At 39.8% G+C, this 23,689-nt stretch overlaps 1 protein-coding gene across 1 annotated transcript in view; it reads left to right on the top strand.

Annotated features, from left to right (window-relative positions):
* Positions 1-203: 203 nt before the first annotated feature.
* Positions 204-23,689, top strand: part of LOC308333014 (immunoglobulin-like and fibronectin type III domain-containing protein 1) — a 41,550-nt gene continuing 18,064 nt past the window's right edge. Inside the window, exons 1-23 of the mRNA XM_080789185.1 lie at positions 204-375; positions 6,104-6,189; positions 8,034-8,069; positions 13,119-13,238; positions 13,985-14,127; positions 14,225-14,324; positions 14,420-14,458; positions 14,717-14,750; positions 15,297-15,480; positions 16,196-16,309; positions 16,676-16,847; positions 17,654-17,926; positions 18,297-19,097; positions 19,316-19,396; positions 19,582-19,706; positions 20,071-20,212; positions 20,440-20,733; positions 21,115-21,411; positions 21,600-21,779; positions 21,904-22,032; positions 22,227-22,535; positions 22,972-23,057; positions 23,430-23,622. Coding sequence (XP_080645311.1) covers positions 6,141-6,189; positions 8,034-8,069; positions 13,119-13,238; positions 13,985-14,127; positions 14,225-14,324; positions 14,420-14,458; positions 14,717-14,750; positions 15,297-15,480; positions 16,196-16,309; positions 16,676-16,847; positions 17,654-17,926; positions 18,297-19,097; positions 19,316-19,396; positions 19,582-19,706; positions 20,071-20,212; positions 20,440-20,733; positions 21,115-21,411; positions 21,600-21,779; positions 21,904-22,032; positions 22,227-22,535; positions 22,972-23,057; positions 23,430-23,622 — 3,901 coding nt within the window. The 5' untranslated portion in view covers positions 204-375; positions 6,104-6,140. The remainder of the gene's footprint in view (positions 376-6,103; positions 6,190-8,033; positions 8,070-13,118; positions 13,239-13,984; positions 14,128-14,224; positions 14,325-14,419; positions 14,459-14,716; positions 14,751-15,296; positions 15,481-16,195; positions 16,310-16,675; positions 16,848-17,653; positions 17,927-18,296; positions 19,098-19,315; positions 19,397-19,581; positions 19,707-20,070; positions 20,213-20,439; positions 20,734-21,114; positions 21,412-21,599; positions 21,780-21,903; positions 22,033-22,226; positions 22,536-22,971; positions 23,058-23,429; positions 23,623-23,689) is intronic.

Raw genomic sequence — 23,689 nt, 5'->3', positions numbered from 1 at the left:
GCTTTATGAGAAAAAATTATCCCGCTCCAAAAGTCTTGTTCTTTAGACCATGTTTTAACCCCATCCACCCTGTAACCCCTCCACCCTGTATTTGACCCCCCCACCCCCATCCTTGATGGTGGTGCACCCCCTCTCACCCCCTCCCTTTCACCGCCCACCCAACCTCCAATGTGTTTGCAGTAACCACAAATACAAAAAAAGCCTAAAGTGTTTTCGGCAGTCACTGGGTCTAGGCAGCAAAGCAGCATCAGGCTCACAGATTGCGTGGAGGATTTATTACCTTGCAGAAATTAGGAGCAGGGCACTCAAGTATCAGTGGTGCCAGACTTTCTGCCTGAAAGGAACAGAGCTGAGAGAACTGGGGACTGTGAACAGGTAGGTTCGTCCTCCATTCCTATATAGAATGGGAGTGAGAAAAGAGGGGGATCGGAGCAAACAACCTAAGTGTGTCAAAATTGTCAACAATGGATTTGGACAGAAGGAGGTTGAATGCAACGTACTGTTAACTACTATATGTGGCAGCAGGTGCATGAGTAGCCTAGTAAACCAGTCAATCAAGTCTATAACTGTAACAGATATGTAATCATTGTACTAGTACATAAACCCATTTGTGTTTTTCTCGTACATGTTTATTACATGTTTTTCTTTTCCCCTCTATTAAGGAGGTTGCTTTGAATAGCCTACATGTACAGTAAACGATAACAATGCTTGTTTAATAGTCTTTGTTTACTGTAGCTACAGTAGGTTTAGTTACAGAAAACAGTACATTCTTAACGTTTTAGTAATAGTGTGTGCCATAGAGCAGCTCTCAAAGTGGGGTCCAGTGACCCTCAGGTTTCCTTGAGGGGATTCCAAAATGGACCTAAATGGGTTCTTCAAATTTAAAGGTAGAACCACTGCCTTAGAAGACGTGCTGATTTGGATACGGCACATTAAATGAGTTTAGTTAGGCATGCAAGGTTCTCACTTCTCAGTTTAAATTTCACTGTGTGAAGTCTGTGAGGCTGGATCACAGCCTCGAGGTCATAGCTGTGGGGTTGTAGGGCGATGGCTAACTTTAGATGTAGGTGTCAAATCAATATGTGGCCCAAGATTTAGAGTATTCCTTAAAAGGAATGGCTGTATTTAAAAAAAGATATTGCTAGTATTTGGATTTCTCTCTACCCATCATATGTCCTAAATGTATGAATGTCTGACTGTTGACTAAAGTAAACAATGTAGGCTATAAACTAGACACATTTAGAGATGCAGCCATTTTAGTCGTGCTATTGGTACTTAGACTGTGGTATACTGAAAGTCAACAATGCAGTCCCACTGAGGCACTGTCGCATCACAGAATACTGCTGTTCATTGCACCATGTCTCGCCTCAGTCGCCTGTTTGGCAGATGTTTTGAATGGATGTATCTGTAAGTGTTGAGCCTAGAAGATACACGGTGAAGGAGTTCAAACAGTACGTAGCATCAAACATTAATAGAAAACTGGCAGTGTGTTGTAGGTGAGTGTTTGGTTTCCCTCACATACTTCGTATGACATAATACACCAACTTTCTCAGCTTTCTTAATTGAAATGAATGGACAAATCCTTTCATTATAACAGGTTTATAACAGTGCTATTAGCACTCATTTGTTGCTAAGTAAGTGCTAAGGCCTTGTCACCGGAACCAGTTTTGTGTGATTTATACACAGCAGAAGATACATTCTGTCTTGTACACTCTGCTGGAGTCAGCGACGTGCAGAGATTTGCAGTAAGGGACATTTGAGAACCCGCCAGATGCCATTTCAAGAGATCATGGTCAGTGGTGCAGTCATCTGTGCTGCCGGAGGGCTGAATTGCTCAAATGTCTAGCACTTGTAAGGCATTAAACAAAATGTGTTTGTTCGCCGCTCTGCATCTCGGGCATCATTCCCACAATCTTCAAAGGACCACAGGCATCTGCGTTACTCTTATTTCATCATTTGAAAGAACAATGGTCTCACATCTAACATGCTGATGCCCGGAATCACAAAAAATAACCACGACACTCATGTATTCAGAACTCACAGTAGTCACGAGGGTAAATGTATAGCAATTAAAACCCTTTCCTATAATGCTTGTCATCATACAAATAAAAGTAAAAAAATGTAGATTTCCTCTGAATCATTGTCATGCAGTATAATCGTGTGAACGGATCATAGTTCAGTGACATTAATGTTGACAGTAGCCCAGAAGAGGAATTTGAGAATGCATAATAATACCAGAAGAGACTGCAAAAAGCCTAAACCTTCTAAAAAGGAATTACTTTGACAAAAAAAAAACTAAAATTAATATTCAACACTGCTTTCTGTCGATTTTCACTCAAACACTTTTTAAGACAGTCTGCCTTTTGTGTTGCAGAGTAATAATCACTTGCTAGTGGTGTCAGGCAGCCCACGTTCTGACACCATGTAATCATGTTATGAAGAATGGGTCTTATTATTCACTGCGACACAAATGTTTCCCTTTATGCACTCTGCAGCATTTTTTTGTGAAATCTTTGGGATAATGACGAGTGCACATAATGTGGATATATTATTCGTTAAATTGTCCACACAGGCCCACAGCTAGGTATTAATTCAAATGGATGGGATTCCTCTAAGCTCCTCAACCAACCTCTGAAGTGTAAAGGTAATGCACTAATAACTAGTGCGCTAATAACTATGCGGTAATAACCTTTCAGTGGGAGGGAAGTACTGTGAGAAAACTGAAAGGCCCCCTGCCCAGACATCTCTTGTTGCAGACTGATTTGCTTTTGCCATATGTGTTATGTGGTTCACTTTCAAGGTCTTGCCCTGAGCCAAGACCATTAGTGCCACAGCCCAGTTCCTTTGGGGACATGGGCATAAGCATGTGTACAGCTCAAATAAAAATACAGATAAAATTAAAACAACCCAATTTGAAAATGTGTCTGCGTGTATGTTCACTTCACCTCCCAGAGGATGTGAAAACAGATTTTTAAGAGAAAAAAAACCCATTCATAACTAACAATGCTGTGTAGTTGTGTATATTACATAATGTCTGTCCAATTTGCAAGGAAGCTTCCTATCACCTGGTACTTAAGTACTGTAGGAACATTCCTTATTAGGTTAACACATCCAACATTTTACATTGAGACAACCTACAAAATGTGACTAATGTACAATTTGTCACCGCTTGTGCCTCAAGCCTCTCACACACCTGGCTGGCACCAAGCAAATCTCAGGTGACCACAAATGTAACAATCGATGATGATTTAGGAGTCCTGAATTATTATAGTTTTTGTTTTGTTTTTTAACAAATGGGTTCCCAGATTGTCTTGAACCTTTATACGGATTTATACGCTTCCTAATGTAAGACAGCGATACACACAGCTATTTCCTAAAACAAAACGACAAATAGCTACCTACAGTAGGAAGCATCCTTGCAAACTAAATAGTGCCATTGTATTTCACCTGAACAAAACAGTATAAGCATATTCAATTTAAGATTTAGAACTTCCAAAATTAGTTGTGACACATGTATGCTCTCTTAAAAGTGCAACACTGATCTTATGTGCTGTTTTCTAGAATAAAATGAATTCTATAATTTTGGAAGCCTTTCAATCATGTCTTTCTTTTACGATAGTAGTCCCCAAACTGTGCACCGACATCCTAAACAGCTTAATCCAAGGCAAGCAAAACATCCTCACACTCTTGAGTGCAACAATCGTTTTTAGATGTTAAAATTAAAGGTTAGGGTTAACATTTTGAGTGATGGCAGACTAAATGCACGATGAATTAGTAATGTCAGTAAAACATTGTTTAGAGATTATTTAAATGAAGAAAAATCACACTGTAAGCACTGCAGTGCTAGTCACAGAAGTAGTAATTTACAGTACTTACCTTTTCAAGCCTACTTCATATTCTGAAAATGTAGTGATAAGAACAGAAAAAAAGAAATCATTGCTTTTCATAACCACACCCACTTAAAAATAATCCAATGAGAGGTTAAAGACCCTGAACTTGAGTTGCATTAGGTCAAATTTTACAAGAATAATAAATAGCAATGGTATGAACGTCTATATGAAGTGATGAATGTGACCTCTCATATAAAGAGTCTAACACTTAAAATAGTTAAAAAGTCTCATGTTGTGGGGTGACCCGATAGCTGGATCGTTAAAGCACATACCACATTCCACACAGAATTCCTTCTAAAGGTTGACCCCGGATCGATTCCCAGCTGGCCGGACCATTGTCGGCTGTGGGTCTTTTCTGTTCTCCACATGTCCTGTCTCTCTCTTCACTGTGTCAGTCTGAATAACGCAAAAATGGGGAAAAAGTGTCATGTCAGGTTCTTCTGATCTTCTGAGCACATTTTTCTGGATAATTTTATTCTCTATACTGTAAAAATCAATCAACGAGGAAACGTGATTATTTTTCAATCAATCAAACTGATAGTCCAATTAACTGTTTCACCCCAACAGTAGATGACAATCGTTTCAATTATTAAGCATTTATTAATCTATATAAAATTGAACTTTGTACACTAGTACTATTAGGCCAAATTACTGTGCAAATATGTTTTTGTTTTTTAAGACATTTTATTATGTACTTACATATGTAGTTCCAGTAGTTTCCCATGGGAAACTATACCTACTGTACAATCATAACACAGCAGCATTTTCAGAAAAAATGATTGTTTACTTTGTCTTGACAATGTTGCCCTTAAGGTGTTGACCTTGTTTCCATTTTGGTCCTATAAAAGCAGACAATCTTTCAATCTGACACAATTCCATTAAACCCCCCCTAAGATTAACTTTGTCAGCCTCCCACTGGAATCAAGACTAGGCATGGCTATAGGGAATGTGTAGGAGTGGTGAAATCATCCAGACAGTTTGCACTGTTATAATGTTTCCCTTTTAAATCTTTTCTAGGTTGTTTGTTGTTGTTTGTCTTGAGCAGTGTTGGGCAGTAACTGTTACTAGTAATGTGTTACTGTAATATTACTTTTCCCAGTAATGAGTAAAGTTAGGTAATTACTGTAAAAGTAGCACATATTACATATTACTTTTTTGTTTTGTTGGCTGTTGTTGGCTTGAAAACATTTAATTTAAAAGGTCGAGAGAGATTACTGCTTTATTTTATAGCCTTTTAGGGTGACTCTTCTTGACTGACTTCTTAATATTATTATTCAAAACAATTGGATTCAGTTCTAAAAGAAGCTGACTAAGCAGATTGTGTTGTTGTACAGTACATCCCTTTTTTGGCGGGTGTGGGGGGGGGTGCATGTAATATAATATAATATGTAATATATTAGTCTTGATTCCAAGTAATAAGTATAATATTATATTATATATTAAGTATAATTAAGTATTAAGTATAATATTACTTTTTCTAAGGAGTAATAAGTAACATATTAATAAGTAATATTGCCCAACACTGGACTTGAGTATGTTTAGTTTTTTTTACACAGACTCCGGGAAATAATATGTACAGCATGAACCTAATCAACCATGTAGTTATTTTGACTATGATGTTGTAACACTATCATACAGATCAACTGAAAAGTAATAGCACTGCAATTTACATTTGATACAACTTGTCTTACACACATCTTTCAGCCAGATGGAAACGTGATAATTACATTCCTAAAGTATTCGGGTTCAAAGCAGACGGATAAATGGCACCAGTTGCTGCCTCTTACTGACTGATTAGGGAAACTACACCGGAGAGAAACAGAGTGACATCAATGCTGTACTATCTGTAAAAATAAAAATATCACATGAGCATCTGGAATGTATAGTTGTCAGATTGCTTGCAATAGATAAATGATTCACAGCCTGTGGGCCGTGAAGATATATCTCCACGTGGTTTCCCAAATACAGTACTTGCGGCAAACCCAGACTTTATTGATTGTGTGTGTGTGTGTGTGTGTGTGTGTGTGTGTGTGTGTGTGTGTGTGTGTGTGTGTGTGTGTGTGTGTGTGTGTGTGTGTGTGAGTGTGTGTGAGAGAGAAACATGCATGCAGCCCATGTACACTTTTAAGATTTTCAAGTGGGCCCTGAACAGATGATGTTATTCACACATGCATTATTCTAATTCTTCTTTCACCTTTCTTGGCACACTACAGGGCTTTGTGAGTCAGCAGAGCTCGAGAGGATTCCAAGATGTGGAAAAAGGCAAAGAACTCCGACCAAACTGCCGCAGGGCAGGCGGGTAAGTGAAGGATGGTGGACGTTCTCTCTGGCTCTGTCAATCAAGGGTGGGGACTCTGGCTGTCATCATGGCACACACTTAGATTGCACACACACAACATACACAGAAGACATGGACACGAGAAGAAAAACAACGTGTAAATTGATTGAATATGAAAAGTGTCTTTTCACAGTTTTGGTAGAGCACCAACCATGAACCACCTCTGCAAGCCACTTGAAGACGATCGTCACCATTTGCTTTGTGTGAAGTGAATGCCAATTTAAGCATTTTTCTTAAATATTCAAAGCTCTGTCCAGAAGATAATTTATGACCTCAAGAATTTTTTCCTTTTGTTCTCCTCTCATCCCAGTTAAGTCTTTATGCCAATTTCCAATGTCCCCCACACGTGTAGTCCACTACTAACCACTACAGCTGGGATTGTTATGCCTGATCTAGTTCTTCTACCAGCAGAACAGGCACACCTGTCAACCTGTAGGAGGCACTATAGTGCAGTGACGGATCCCTTCCCTGCCCGCCCGGCCAAGCCAGAGGCACAATGGATGATTCAAACCTGTGTAACTGCTGTTGAAGAAGAGCAAGAACAAATTCAAACAACAAGAACGATAAAATATGACCAAGAGAAACTCATATCAATGAAGATTCTGTATGAAGATTTCTGGAAGTGACAAGTGAAAGGCCAACATTTTTTCCAGAATAATTTATAATGACCTCAAGAAAAACAAAATGCAGGGGAAAAAAAGAGAAGATGTGGTTGGAGACACAAACCTACTCTACAGTCACTGCAAAAAGGATGGCAGCTTAACAAGTGAATATTTGATATATTTCATCCTATTACATTTTTCTCCCTAATTGAATTGTAATGCCAATCCCCTCCATGCGTATGAGTCTCTTGTCAGCCGGCTAGAGTTGGTGATGTGGGAGGATTTAGACAATCACGTGCTGCTACTTTTCACCTGACAGAGGGACTAACGAAGGAAAACACTGCTGCTGAACAGTTGCCCTCTGCCCGGACCAACCTGGAGTCGCTACTGCAGTGATGAAAGGCCAATAATGGATGAGTCGATTTATTCTAGTCCAATTAGCTTGCTGCATTGTCAATTTAGTTTCCACTTGTTTCATATAACCCTCCTAGAGATGTGGGCTGAGCCACTCACTGACAGTAATGGCAAGAGCCGTTATGGCGCATCACTAGTGTAGTGTGCACTAGCGTTGCTCACTCACATCAATAGTGTGCACATGAAAATACTTGGTGAAGCTGTTTGTGGTGTGGGATTGTTGTGTAGTGCTGTGCACATACCTTAGGCAACGTTTTAATAAGTTGAAATTTCTTAAAAGCCCCTAAATTTGATTAGCAAAATGTTATTTATTTTAATATTATTGCAGTAAGATAATTTGACTATAATATCTTGAAGACTGGAATGCTCATCACAAAAATCACCATGAAGAGATGCAAGCCCCCGGACGATGAATAAGTGGAGTGCGCTACCGTCAAAATTCGTACAGATGAATCTGTGGACAATGACTAAAGGATCTTATACCATCAATCACTGTCTCCTCGAGGTTGCACAAAATGCACATCTAACACAACATGTTTTGTCCATGACTAATTCCTGTTGTTTACTGTGACTGTGATTTGTCTGATGTCTTTCCAGCGTTTCAAGTCTACTGTGTATTATCCGTCAATGTGTAAAAATAGATTTGTGTGTACTGTACAGTCTGTGCTGTACATGTATGTGTCTTTGTGTTCATAATCCTGTCAAAGTTCCTAAGCTACCATGGTGCTTTTGTCAGGATTAATATTTTCTTGTCCTGTTCCCTCTCCTGTCGTCATGTTGCGTGTTAAGTCGACGTGTCTGATGGAGCGTATCCAGAAGAAAGAGGTATGCGAAAAGAAAAACTAAAGAAACAACAATCATTTTACATAATTAAAAAAAATGCATGCTTCTTTGGTGGCTGAGTTGCATGAATGATGGATATGCTTTCCATCATTTTTGAAAGTCGTCATCTGGAATAGATGACTACACTTTCAGCTTCACAACAGATGCATCTGTCTGTGACATTACAGTAGTGAAAGCTGTAAGCAGAGGACACAGTGGTCGATTGCCACACAGTACTCACCCCTGTAGTTAAATAGGAAAATGCCTCTGTATATGTGAATAATCACAAAGAATGTGAACACTGCAATCCACAGTTCAGTCTATTTGTCTAGGCTATGACTGAGTGATATGGCCACACCTGAAAAGCCACACACACACACTAGGGATGCCTCCTGAAAATGTAGGATTTTAATCAGACCCCTTAGTTGACTGAAAATTTCAGAGTTGTGTGGTCACTTCTTTCTTCTTTCTTTTTTTTTCTAGCAGTTTTCTGGGACATCTTTTTTATGCTTTGGTGAAACGAGAGCTGTCGCCATCCTCTTGATATTCTAAGTTTAGCGTATAGGTCCTTTCAAGTTAGTTGCTTTGCTACATAATTTGCGTTAGAAAGCTTAGTTGGCACTGTTTGTGTAACATTACACATACAGTATATCGGTATAGCCTCGCGTTGCGATACTAATATACAGTACCGCTGCACTGCGTGGGGGGCAATATGCAGTGCAGGCAGATGAAGTCTGGCTGCGGGCTAATATGGGTATGCTAGTAACATATACATTCACTTTCTTTGTTTATTCACCTCAAATGCGAAACATTTCCAAACAGCAGTCCTGCTGGTCTTTTTATTTTTTATTTTAATCAAAATCTGTCGGAGGATGCTCTTGCCATATAGCCATTCAAGCTGCAAACTATTTTCAAGTGCAGTGGAGAAGAGGAGAAGAGACGGGACCACTGTGAGTGGGATTCTCTTGAGGCATTTTCCTGCCTGAAGTTTATTCTTTATCCACTGAGATCATCGACGACGAGATCCTAGAAGATATTATTTTCCTATGTTTGAATAAACAATATGGACTGTAGACTGCATTAGAAGTTGTCTTTCAATTTATCTGTAGCCTATGAATAGGATAAAGGCATGTACTAATGTGATGTGTGAGTGACACACACACATCACATTGTATTTTTGTTACAATGTCGAGTAGCTGAAACCCCAAATCCTCTTATTCCTGTATTATGGGATATAACAATAAATAATCGTAAATTAATCTAGAATCTTCACTCAGACATCAATGCAGTAAATAACACCCCCACCTCCCCTGTTCAATTATCTTTAGTGGCTGAGTTTCAACTCAGTAGGTGGCCGAGGTTCAACTCTGGGTGGCCAAATAGAGTGTGGCCGTCTGCGTCTGGTCTATGGTCTGGCCAAGTTTCAACTCGGTGAGTGCCGGTGAGTCTCAGCTCTGGGTGGCCAAATATACTCTTGTTGAGCAGCCAAGTTTCAACTCATGATGTAGCTGCATTTAATTTAGCTATGAATCTTCAATTTGCTATTAGTTTAATCTAGCTAGAGTTTCAACTTTGTAGCCAAGGGTTAAATATCTAAGCAGTCCAGTTTTGGGTGAGTTTGTCAGTCCTGGTTAGCCCCTCGATGGTTCCAGCAATACTATGCTAAAATCTAACAGAAGTAACATTTATATCGAATGATCCAGTTTTGACTCCTGGATATCCACTTCTAAAGATCAAATCAAAAGTACAAAAGTACTCATTATGCAAAATGTCCCCAAATTCAATTGTATACAAATATTTCAAATATCTTTTCAAATGGCTGAAATGTATAGGGCTGAAGTGGTTAATGCATGTTTTTTTGTAATAATCAAATTGTACAAAGTAACTAGCAACTAAAGTTTTCAAATAATTGTAAAAGTAGCCTACAATATCTGCCTCTGAGATGCAGTGGAGTTGAATTAAAAGTACTGAACTAAATACTCTAACTACTCCACCGGTCGATCGATTTATCAATTTATCTTCATATAATTGGTCCTCCGTCCTCACTAATGCTCATTATGAATTGTAAAAAGAAAATCTACTCGGTCTGAGTCTCATAGGAGGGCTGTGGACAGTTCATAAACCTGCCTAGTCCTAACAGTGACATCATCGTTAGGCAGGGTTTTCAAACAAGATTTTTTAAATATTGTTTTATATATTTTTTAATGAAAGCGAGAACAATGGCTTCCATTATATCATGCTAACTTTCCAGGAGGAGAGAGCCTGAGAGACTATTTCTATTAGCTTGGATTCCACATCGATGATGTCACTGTTAGGCAGGTTTCTGAACTGTTCAGACCTCCTCCTCTGAGACACAGACCAAGTAGACAAAATGGTACCATATTATGAGTACTAGTGAGGACCAATTATATGAAGATAGTTTGAAAATGGGTGAATGCTTTATAATATCCCAGTATAAGAGCGTAAAATGATTATTTCCGGCTCATCAACAATGCAGCAACAAGAAAACAAATCACTGACAGAAAGACTGGGACTGTACAGCAACACTAAGCACAGTTATCTCAGCACCACCTATCTTAAGTTAATCCAAGTGCGCTTGTGCCATTCACCATATGCACATGGAGGCCATCTTGCTATTAATGAAATGCCACCCTGTTGCCACCATATATAAAAACCTGATAACATCACTTGTAGGTGCGCTGCACCTCCATTGCCTGGCTTTTTAAATGATGTCATACGACTTTTAATGTTTGTTTAGAGCACTATTAACAAAAATCGAATGACTGCCAAGTCTATGGACTTTTAATGTTTGTTTAGGGCAGCAGTTAAACAAACATTGAGATATCATGTGGCTGATATAATACATCTTGTGACTGATTCCTTTTTTTTTTACAACATAACACACTGCATTCATGTCTCGCAACATATTTTCAGACACTTCACACAAGTGTGATGTTAACCCTACATTATGAACAAATGTAGGTATCTGTGTGTGTGTGTGTTGGATGTTAAGATAATATAATGTGTATTATGGTGTGTGTGTGTGTGTGTGTGTGTGTGTGTGTGTGTGTGTGTGTGTGTGTGTGTGTGTGTGTACGCGCGCTGAAGGTAGCAGCTGATGGTAGCAGCTGATGGTAGCTGCTGAAACAGTCAATAGTTGTGTTGGTTGGGGTCTTTGATAATCCTGCTGTCTTCACTGATACAACGGTGTATACGGTGTATACAGTGTATACAGTATATCCTGGATGGAGGAAAGCTTCAACTGATGCTTTGCATGGGCTGTTCTCAGACCCCTCAGCAGAGCGTTGTTGTTGAGAGCAGTACAGTTCCCACGCTAGGCTGTAATGCAACAGTTCACGATGTTCTTGGTAGTGCCTCTACAGTATAGGCCAGTAGGAGCTTTGGTCCAATGCTGTACATTTTCAGTATCCTGAGGTGGAAGAGCTGTTGGTGTGCTCGTCCCAGGTGAGGACCTCTGTGATGTGAACGGCTGAACGCCAAGGAACTTGAAGCTACCAACTCTCTCCACAGAAGACCCGTGGTTGTAGATTGGGTCCGGCCTCCCTCCCTTATTCATGTAGACCATTACTGCTTCTTGGTCTTGTCAACGTTAAGCGATAAGTTGATTGCACTGTGTCAGGTTGTCGACCTCTCTCCTGTAGGCGAGTATCACCTGATCTTGTGATCAGGTGATATGCCTACTACTGATCAGGCCTATAATTGATGCACTGGTAACCTTAATCATCAAGTTCATTATTAACAATACATTCGTGCTCTTTTGTAATTTTGTATTTGTGTCACGGGTAAATTAATATAGACAGAATAAATAGGTTGAGGCTGAAATGTTCATCTATAAAAGCTATTAGAGGCACTCTGTCCCTCAAGTTCTATGCCCCCCATATTAAGATGCAAATAGTTTTCACATGGTTTATAGATCCATGATGCTGGTAAATGGCAAATGGTGCATTTATATAGTGCCTTTATCCAAGGCGCTTTACATAGATTGTGCATTACATTCACCCATTCACAGACACATTCATACACCGATTGCGGCGGAAGCCATGCAAGGTACCAACCAGCACATCGGCAGCAATTTGGGGTTCAGTGTCTTGCCCAAGGACAGGAGGAGCCGGGATTCGAACCGCCGACCCATGGATCATTGGACGACCTGCTCTACCTCTATGAGCCACAGTCGCCCCCGAATGCTAACTGCACTGACTGCAGGATAGTGCAGAAGAAAAGAAAAGAAAAAAGAAAGATTCCATGGCCCAAAACCTTTTTTTTTAATTTTTTTTAGATAATATATCTACAGTATGACTGTATACAGACTAGTTTGCCATTGGGTGTATTATATACAAAGTTAATGTAAAAATAGCAGTAACTAAAACTAGAATTAAAGTTGGATTCTTCACTGATCTACAGACATACTCCTATTGTCTAATCTACAATGTCCAAAGGTAGTAGCTGCAGTATAATACATCTCAAAATGTCTAAAGGCCCTTTATGTATAATCTTCAATGTTATTTATAGTCTTTTATATATACTGTTACACAGTTATTTGTTGTATAGCACACAAAGTACTGCTTCATGTCTAAGTTTAGAAATTATTAACTGTGTAAAATCGAAGCCTTGTCCATGACAAAAGATGAAAAAGAAAACAAGCTACTGTAAGCTGACCCCTCAGAGTTGGCTGGTTGACCAATTAGAGTAGATGTTGACCTGTGAGCATTCACATTTTTCATAGTATTGTGTACAGTGCTGTACTAGCTTCTTGCATTAATATCTGTTGCCAGTGGAACAAGAGCTCATTATGTTCTCCTGGATTTTTTGACACGGACGGCTTTCATTTTAGAGACTACAATTTTGAAGTTTGGGTACAAAGCAGTAGCATTTTCGTGTATTACAAAAACTGACCGTGTGACTGTACCCCTTTTGTAGATGATTTTATACGTTAACAGTAATAGCTTTTAATTAACAATTTATTTTTGACTGATTGCTATCTGTAATATACATTTTCTAATATTATTGGGCATGTTTTATTTATTTGATCAGGCATCAGGAAGAAATCAAAAGTGCCCGGTGTAATGATCACGCAGTTTATTGAGGAGATTCCAGAAGGAAAGACCACTCCAGACTTCACCCGCAAACCCATCGGGTTGACCATTCAAGAGGGTAAGTCTCCAAATTAAAGGCCCTGGAGAAAATACTTGATTATTCCCTCACACACAGAGGCGACTACGAGTTCCATGCAATAACAATAACTGCAGTATCATACAGATCTGCTTTGAGCATTATACATACTGTTCGTTTCTGCTAGGTAAGGAGCAGTGATGTTTATCTAGGAGCGGTTTTGTACAGTGCACTTGCTGCATGGAGATATTACGAAGGCAGAAATATAAGCCATATATCATGTTTGTCGAAAGCAAGCAATTCATATTTTTCATAGGTAACTTGGTAAAGAAAGAGACTTAACTACATGTGACAGCAGTGACGAGGCATGTGATGAGAGGCGGAGAAGTTTTAAACTTCTACACTCCCTACAGACGGGAAATGTAGAATGACACAATTTACGATGTTGATGACCTTCTTTTTCTCACCCATGAACTCACCCTTATTTGACCTGAGGAAAAAATAACTTTCTTAACTGGGAAGTAATGTTAGCATGTGACACTACTGGAGCCAGTCTGTCCCATGGGTACAAAATATAATACAAAGCAGCATATCTTGTACATACATTATCATACCACACATTATAAAAAATAAAATACTAAATAATTTTCTTTATTTACTTGTTTTTATTTAGACTATCAAACTATTTCAGATGGACTGCATGTATGCCTACTGTATGTCATCATTACTGAAAATGTGGTAATGGAAGATTAGTTTGTCACAAATTTTTATACTCATTTTTATCTCAGGTAAACATGCCATTTTTAGAGCCAAAATAGTGGGTGATCCAACACCCACTGTTACCTGGGCCAGAGCAACTGGAGAAATAGTCTTTCACCCTGACTTATGCGTAGCAAAGTATTCTGTGGAAACTGCGGAACATACACTTGAGGTAAGTCTTAAAGTGTGGAAATGATGACATTTTGTAATCATACTAAGCTTTAAACTGTTTCTATTGGCATTACATTTGTCATTGTATTTGTTTAAAGTTCCCAAGCGTTGCCCTTGAGGATGCAGATACCTACAAATGTTTTGCAGCAAATGAATATGGACGGGCTGTTTGCACGACTCAGTTGAATATTATTCAGGGTAGGAAATAAAATCCTGTTTTAATCATTTATTATCTTGACATTCTGAGATTAGTCTTGGTGTATACATTATATAACCTTAATCTTTCTTTACAGTTGGATTCCATAAGTCGAGGGAACTTCAGAAGGGAGAGGGTAATATTGTTTTTTATTATATTTACTAGTCAAAATAATACGTACGTACATACATACACATACATACATACATACATACATAATTTAAATGTTATGGCAGAGGACCTAAATTAATTGGCCTTGACTAGAGTATTGGTATGACTAACTGTGTGGTCTGCTGTCAATGCTGTGTTATTAAATCAAGAAGCTATAAGGGCAGGGTATTCACTTCCTCTAACTTCCCTTCTTTCTTTTTCTCTCTTTCTTTCAATTCCCTAGAGGCCGTAGAGTACAAAAGCCTTTTGAAAAAGCGGTAAGGGAATCATAATTTGTTAACGGAACTTGCTCAAGTCAAGTCTAATAGCTTTTAAGTGCTTATATATTAAGGATAGTCTGGACAGCACTGTGAAGCAGTGGTTCCCAAAGTGGATGTCGGGGACCCCCAGGGGTCCTTGAGGGAGTTCCAGGGGTCCCCAGCTAAATGATAGTTTGGAACTAAATGGACCCTTATGGGTCTGTAACTGAGAGTGTACAAATGGAACCAAATGGACCGTACACGTACACTCGGAGTTAAATTAACATTGATTTTACAATATAAATTGGGGGTTCCAGAGATAGAAATGTCAATAAATGGGGTTCTGTAGAGACGTAGACTAATGCATGTCAAACTGGGAGTCCTTGAAATTAAACGGGTTGAGAATGACTGCTAGAGCCGTGAAAAATCTTGGCATATCTTTTCAAATGGGGGTCTGCAGGCTAATTAGTGTCAATTTGGGGGTGTTGAGCTGAAGAACTTTGGGAACCACAGCTGTGAAGCATGTACAGTAGTCTGTATTCTAAAACATGTATGCTACTACAGTAATGATGACGGCACACGTGATGCACAGCCAATGGAGAGTAGTGAAAAGGTTTGGGAGATCCTGCTTAGCGCTGAGAAGAAGGACTATGAAACCATCTGTTGCGAGTATGGTGTCACAGACTTCCGTGGCATGCTGAAGAGACTTACGGAAATGAAAAGGGAGAGAGAGGAGGAGGTAGCACAGGTATGTAGCTATTCACATCCATGTTGTTGTTTGGCACGGAGTTCCACCTAACTTGTTTTGTAGTACTATTACTGTGTGCTTGTGGGGGTCCACACGTAATTCCGACGGAGCATTAGTCCGACATGCGGGACATGCGCGCCACATGACTCCTTGCACCTTAATCCGTGTCCTAGCAACTTGAATAATGTCGTTAAGTTTATATTATGCTGTATTCACGCACCTTATATTTCAGGTACCATGCCTATTTTTTCCCCCTTTTTTTGGTTGAAAAAAAACTAAGAGACCCTTTGGTTGTACAGTTTGTAGCAAAAGCTTGTAAATAAGCTAAGAGACCCTTGGGTTGTACCGTTTGTAGCAAAAGCTTGTACATATCTAAGACCCACACAGAATAAAACCCTTTACTTGTACTTTTTGTGGTGAAAGCGCTCAAACGTTCTTTTCCTGCATCAATCTCCTTACCCCACCCCATCTCTTCTTCCCTTTCTTTGTTTTTCTTGGAAAAAATGACACAATGGGAACTACACACAAAAACAAAATTCATGCACCCACTTTTTTACCTGTAAAACTGTGATTGACAATAAAGCTGATTCTCTCTCTCTCTGTGTGTGTGTGTGTGTGTGTGTGTGTGTGTGTGTGTGTGTGTGTGTGTGTGTGTGTGTGTGTGTGCGTGCGTGCGTGCGTGTAATGTCTTTTTTCTACATGCTCCTACTCTTAGTTTATTTCACACATCAGTACACTGAAACCTATCGACGTCAAGGATGACGACAGTGCAACAATTGAGCTGGACATGGATCTTAAGGACGCCAGTAGCAGAATCTTTCTCTATAAGGTAAGGTTCCAACTATGTTCTCTCTATCTCTCTCTCTCTCTCTCTGTGTGTGTGTGTGTGTGTGTGTGTGTGTGTGTGTGTGTGTGTGTGTGTGTGTGTGTGTGTGTGTGTGTGTGTGTGTGTGTGTGTGTGTGTGTGTGTGTGTGTGTGTGTGTGAAATTACTAAATAATTCATCTTTAGTCATTCTATGGCATTAGCTTAGTTTATGTTCACCAATTGGATCTTTTACTTTTACAAATGGTGAACATAAACAAAAAGCTAAAAGAGTAACTGTAACTTACTAAATATTTTAGTTTGTGTTTAGTTTTTTTATGTTGGTAATGTTTGCAATCATTCCAGATTTGGCTTTAAATGTCCTTCTGCAGGACGGTGTCATGGTTCCACTCAGTTCCGTGGAGGATGACGATGGCAGTAAGCACGGCTTGAAAAGAGTCGGGAATAAGTACGTGTTCAGCATCAAGAAGCTCAGTGCAGAGGACGCAGGGCTCTACTCTATTGATGTTGAGGGTGTCAATGTGTTCTCCACAGATTTTAAAGGTGGGTTACTGAATGTCTTTCATCAGTGCTTAACAGTTACTTATGTTGATCACTACTTCAAGTGGGCTGGATACAATACTCAATATTATAACGATAATGAGATAATGAGAATAGATGTCATTTGATGCATGGGAAATTTGGCCCTGACCAGTTCAGTGGTAAAACGTCATACATGTTCAGCGGTAAAATGTCATAAATGTAACTGAAAAGTGTGACGGAGACGTCAACATCCAATCCGTTGAAAATGTGGTGTTTCCGGGAGGAATCTGCACCGAAGCAGTCTAATATTGGACAATCTAATGATGTTTATGTTCTTTTTCATTCTTTTTCATTAACTCAAAGATACCACATTATCTAGGAAAGAATGTTACATATTGACATCGCTGTAATCATCTTTAAGTAAGAAGACAGAATAGTCAAGTATACTGCTAGACATAATCCACATGTTTTCCTAGGTAATTAAACCAAAAACAAGGCTCTCTTTTCGCTCGGGGGGGAAAAACTCATCCCACACATCGCGTAAAATAGAATATGGATGTCAACTGCCCTTATAGTATAAATTCTAAATCCAGTCCTGAATAAATAATTCAAAATAAAATATTCATTAATCCTGCATGTAACGTTTTCTCCTTGCTCCCCCTGCCCCCTCTCTTCTTTCATTTCAAAAACCGATCACACAAAAACAAATCTGTAAACATGTGATGTGACGAAGTTTATTCTGACAGCTAGTTCGGGATTAACTATATAATTCAATACTTTTTCTCTCTACCTGTCTCCCTATCCCCATCTATCTTTTTACCTCACAGTACCACAGGTTGATTTTGCTGTCAAAATACAGGAAGTGCACGCAGAAGAAAGGGAAGATGCTAACTTCCAATGTGTTTTATCTGCACCTATGAATGACATGAAATGGTCATTCAAGAACACAACATTGTCAAACGATGAGAAATATGAAATCACTGTATCTGAAGACAAGCTCATCCACAAGCTGCTGGTAATGGATTGCCAGCCTTTGGAAGCTGGCATCTATACAGCAATTGCTGGAATCAAAACCTGCAGCGCCTGGCTTGTAGTAGAAGGTAAGATACATTGAAGGTGTTGTGATCGAGTTGCTGCTACTCCAAGCCAATTTTTGTGTTCATAATTATTCTTAACCACATTTTATACTGGATCTACAAGCTTCCAAGAAGCTGAAGGGATCAGACCTAAAAAAATAGTCTTGCTTATATTGCCCAAAGAGCTTTGAAACGATAGAAAAAGGACAAATTGATGAGAAATGGGACTTAAATGTTTTAACATATTTTCACTCTACTAAATCTTTGGAAAAACAATATTTATACTTTACCTTGTGATGTACATTGTAAAAGAAAATCCAATCTGATAAACGTCTAAACGTATTATGATGGGGGAAAAGATAATTCATACACTTTCTAATGCCATTTTCTGCAGCTGACAAAGACCCTGCCAACAAGGGGAAGAAGAAAGCTCGCAAAACTACAATGGCTGGCGCCTGTAATGAGGCAGATTTGGAGAAAATAGCAAAGGAACAGAACGAGAAATACCAAAAAGAAATGGAGGAAAAGCGTGCAGCGGCAGAAGTTGCCGCAGCGGCAGCTGCTGAAGCCAAAGCCACTGCCATGGCTGACGCTAAGTCACAGAAGGAAGTTGATGCTGCAGCTGCAAAGCAAGCAGCTGCAGCTGATGCTGCAGCTGCAAAAGCTGCAAAGAAAGCTAAAAGCGATGCTGCTGCTGCCGCTGCTGCTGCTGGTAAAGGTGCCGGTAAAGGTGCCAAGGGTGCCGGTAAAGGTGCTGGTGGAGCTGGAGAAGGTGCTGGCGGGGCTGGTGGAGCTAAAGGAGGTGGAGCTAAGGGTGGAGCAAAAGGCACAGGCGCAGCAGGCGGAGCTGAAGGAGAAGGCGGTGCGGGTGGAGCCGGAGGAGAAGGCGGTGCGGGTGGAGCCGGCGGTGCGGGTGGAGCCGGCGGTGCGGGTGGAGCCGGCGGAGGAGAAGGTGGTGCGGGAGGCGAAGGAGCAGGCGGAGCTGGAGGTGCCGGAGGGGGAGGTGGTGCAGGCGGAGCCGGAGGGGGAGGTGGTGCAGGCGGAGCCGGAGGGGAAGGTGGTGCAGGCGGAGCTGGAGGGGGAGGTGGAGATGAGGAGGAATATGAAGAGGTAACCGACGATGAAGCTGAAAAGGCGGCGGCTGAGGGAGAGGGAAAGGAGAAGAAAGAGGGAGAGGGAGATGCAGCGGAAACAGGTAAGATATCAACTCATCCTGGTGTGGAAATTTGAACTAGAAGATGTGTATTAAGGTGTAATAGTATACTCAATATTAAAATAAGTTGATTAAATTGGCACCAGAAACTAAGAATGTTGATGCGGACATTCAAAGTCCCTAGAAGTTGTAAAATGTATTAATTTACAGTTGATTAATATTGTTTAATGTATTTGGTATTAATATTACACTACCAACAGGGGAGGGTGGTGAAGGTGCAGAGAAAAAGAAAATACGTCGCAAAAGGGTCAAAAAACCAGAGGTTGAAGAACCTGTTGTTGGTAAGAGATGTAAAAAGCTTGCATGCTGTGTTGAGCATACAAATGAAACACTGTTGGAGGACTAACATTATTAACATTATTTCTATAGTATAGTTAGGTAAATTTCACTGAGTGAATAATAACTTTTAAAGCCTATTTGAAACTACCTGTACATCCTATAACTCATTGTCTTTATAAATCCCCAGACCCAGGAGTTCATTTCAATGCTATACTTTCTGACTGCAAAGCCAATATTGGAGAAACAGCAGAGCTTGAGTGTAAACTTAGCCGTGAAGAGTGTGAGGGAGTCTGGTCTAAGAATGGAGAAGAAGTAAGACTTTGTGTAAAAATGTCTTCATTGTACAATTAATTTAGCAACGGCCTAAAGGCATTTTTACTTTTTTCATGCAATTAATGCATATTGTTGTTTTTACATTTCCACTTTTAGAGATGTAATGTTATTCATTATTTGCTGACAATTTCTGTTGAACAATTGTTAGATATGTTTTTCTTTTATCTAATCTGGTGGTATTTCACATATTGTTTGTAGCATTTGTACTGTTCACTTTCACAAGCTTATTAATATTTACATATCTTTTCAATGGTGGTATCAATTAATGTCATGACAAATGGGATTATTGACAAAGTTGAAATGATTGATTTATGTAAATGCTTGTATGTATTTATTTTCCCAGATTCAGTCCTCTGAGGACATAATCATTTCGAAAGAAGGATGCTTCCAAAGACTGAAAATCCAAAATATTACAGAGGAACATGCCGGGACATATCGCTTTGAGGTTGATGGCCGGAAGTCTGAGGCTGCTATTGTTGTTGAAGGTATCAACTTGATAGATAGATAGATAGATAGATAGATAGATAGATAAATAGATATTCATTGATGATTACTCTGTAATATTAATTATTATATTTTAGATTTTATTTGTATTGACTTTTATTTAATCATGGAAGACTATGGAGAGCATGATCTCTTTTCCAAGGACGCCCCTACAATATGATGATCACAAGGTATTATATCAATGTATCCATCCATCCTTGTGTTCCAGATCCACCTAAATTTGATGCAGAGGAGCTGGAGGAATTCAAAAAGCCTATAATGGTGAAAAAAGGTCAAAGGGCAACTTTCAAAATGTCATATGGTGGACGGGAACCTATTAAGGTCCAGTGGTACATTGACGGAGAAGAGCTTGCTGAAGAATCAAAGATCACCATTGAGAACACCGATGGCTGCAGCCGCCTGATGCTCAACAAACTGCAACGCAAGGACAGTGGCGAAGTGAAGTTTAAACTCAAGAATGAGTTTGGCACCGTGGAGGTCTTCAGCGAGCTTATTGTACTTGGTAGGTATAGTCAAGACTTGCAAGGCTATTAGAAATGTCTTTGATATACACAGTAAACACGTGTTTTTTTTTTTTTTTTTTTGTTTTTTTACAAAAGTTCAAACATATATTTGTTTGCGACACCATCAGTACAGTATAAAATAGGGCTTAAGTGGTTTAACCATTATATTTCATTGACCGGAGTCCCCCAGGGGTCTATATTAGACCCACTCCTTTTCCCACTCTACACCAAATATTTGGTGTAGAGTGGGTAGAGATTGTGAGATTCTAGATCTGTTTATGTTCGCTCTAGTCTAGAATAAGAACGAACATATTCATTATTTTAACTAATGTTAGATAATAAGTATTATTTAACTTCTTATTTTTTCTTTTTTTGGACAGATAAACCCACCCCACCAATGGGACCTTTGGAGATAGTTGAGGGCTCCTCCAATGCAGTCGAAATCAAGTGGAAGCCACCAAAGGATAGTGGTGGCTGCAAGATAGACAACTACATTCTCGAGCGTAATCAGGTGGGCCGGAACACTTGGAAGAAAGTGGGCCCAATTGGTGCTGTGGCCAATTACAGGGACACTGACGTGGACCATGGCAGGAGGTATTGTTATCGCATCAAGGTTGAGACTGAAATGGGTGACAGTGAGTTGTTCGAAACTGAGGATGTTCAAGCTGGTACAAAAGGTAAATTGATCAATCTTCATTCAATAGTATTTAATTGTGCCAAGTGAACTATCCAAAGTTTAGCTTCTAGAATGAATGTACAACATCGATTCGAGATACAAAACGTTTTCCAACAAATTGAATTGATCACATTTAAGCTAACTATGGGTCCACATTGACAAATAACAATATTGTGTTTGTGTTGACAGCATACCCTGGAGCTCCCACTGTGCCCAAAGTGGTTAGCGCGTTTAAGAACTGTATCACTCTTGTTTGGAATCCTCCCTCAAATACTGGAGGAACCAACATTCTGGGATACAATCTGGAGAAACGCAAGAAAGGCAGCAATCTGTGGGGAGCAGTAAACCCACCGGGTGAAATTATCAAAGGTAATTACATTTTACATCCACTTATCACGATACAATGATGAATCTAATAAGCAACATGTTATTTGTTTTTTGGAATTCTTAATGTTTTTTTGTTATGCTTTTTATTATAATTTTCTCTACACAGAAAAAGAATATGGTGTCAAAGATGTGAACGAGGGCATGGAGTATGAATTTCGTGTGGCGGCAATTAATGGCTCAGGAGCTGGTGAATTCAGCAACCCTTCTGAGTTTGTATTTGCCAGGGACCCCAAAAGTAGGCATTTATTTTTTATCATAATTTATTTCATCATAATTATCGGTTATCTTTTAGTGTGGAAATATTGTCATGCATGCATGGATAACATGCTCAAGCTGGTGTCACCATTCTATAGGCATGTCCATATTGTCAAAAACGGTCATATGACAAAGTATATTCTGTGGTTAACACTAAACATTCGTACATTACAGATCCTCCTGGTAATGTTATTGACCTAAAGGTGACAGACTCCACTTACACCACCTTGACCCTCTCTTGGACAAAACCCAAGGAGGAACCTAAAGTTCACGATGAAGCCAAGGGATACTTTGTTGAAATCAGGCCTGCAGAAGACCCAGAGTGGGAACGTAGTAATGTGAACGCGGTCATCATGACCACCTTGACAGTGAAAGGCTTGAAGTCTCTCAATATGTACTGGGTGAGAGTTGTTGCCGCAAATGAAGGAGGAGAGGGCCCTCCACAGGAGCTGGATAACTACATCCTAGCAATGCCTCCACCTGGTAAGAAAATCATCTCAAGCATGAATGATGTACAAAAATGTTTAGCATACAGACACCACAAGATCAACACATTTATTTGCATTGGTACCCTGGGCCAAAACATTTCCTTTTCTTAATGGCCAAGCTAGACAGGGCATGTGTGTGTTTGACGTAAGCGCACTGCACGCACGAAGTATGCATGCGAAATGCCCCGGCTACACCAGATCTGTGGCGCGCGGCAGATTTCTTCCGGGAGGATATATAGATACGCGCGTACAAAATAGAACCGATCCTATTTTTAGAGCACGTGTAGGATGGCCCGTGGTATCCGTGCGTCTGGTGTAGCTGGTATCATTGACATATATTGGTCCTATCCAAACGCACTGTACGTGCGCAGTAAACGCAAAATTGCCTGGTGTAGCTTGGCCGTTAATTGTATAAATGTGTCTTCATGCAGTGAGGCCACGTTTCACAGAGACCAACATCAAAAGCTTCATGGTGGTGAAAGCAGGGAATTCTGCACGATTCATGATTAACTTTGAGGTAAAGAATCCTTGGAAACCTGTGTGTGTGTGTGTGTGTGTGTGTGTGTGTGTGTGTGTGTGTGTGTGTGTGTGTGTGTGTGTGTGTGTGTGTGTGTGTGTGTGTGTGTGTGTGTGTGTGTGTGTGTGTGTGTGTGTGTGTGTGTGTGTGTGTGTGTGTGTGTGTGTGTGTGTGTGTGTGTGTGTACAATTTGCACAACTAGTCGTGTGTGTATATATAATATACAATTTGCACAAATAGTCGATATACAAGCTCACAATGCGTTGTATCATGATACCTTGTGAGCCTGTAGATCTGTTATTTTTTGCTTTTTTTATCATTGACGAAATCAATGTGTTTGATTAATTGTTAATAAAAAAACTTGTTCTGCAGGCTTCCCCTTGGCCTGATGTAATTTGGCTGAAAGATGCACTGCCTGTATCCAAAAAGGTGACTATCAGCAATGCTGATGGTGCATCCCAGCTTTTGATTCCTTCGGCAGAACGTACAGATAGCGGAATCTACACCATTATTATCAAGAACATTGTTGGCCAAGACACCAACAGCATTGAGATTAGGGTCACAGGTAAGCTGGGCAAATCGTCTGAGGAGGAACCAGGGTCAAATCTGAACTAACATTTTTGATCACTTCA

This window comes from Protomyctophum bolini (genome assembly GCF_963924005.1).
Source record: "Protomyctophum bolini genome assembly, chromosome: 2".
In the NCBI taxonomy this organism is placed as follows: Eukaryota; Metazoa; Chordata; class Actinopteri; order Myctophiformes; family Myctophidae; genus Protomyctophum; species Protomyctophum bolini.
This window is presented reverse-complemented; position numbering and strand designations above follow the sequence as displayed.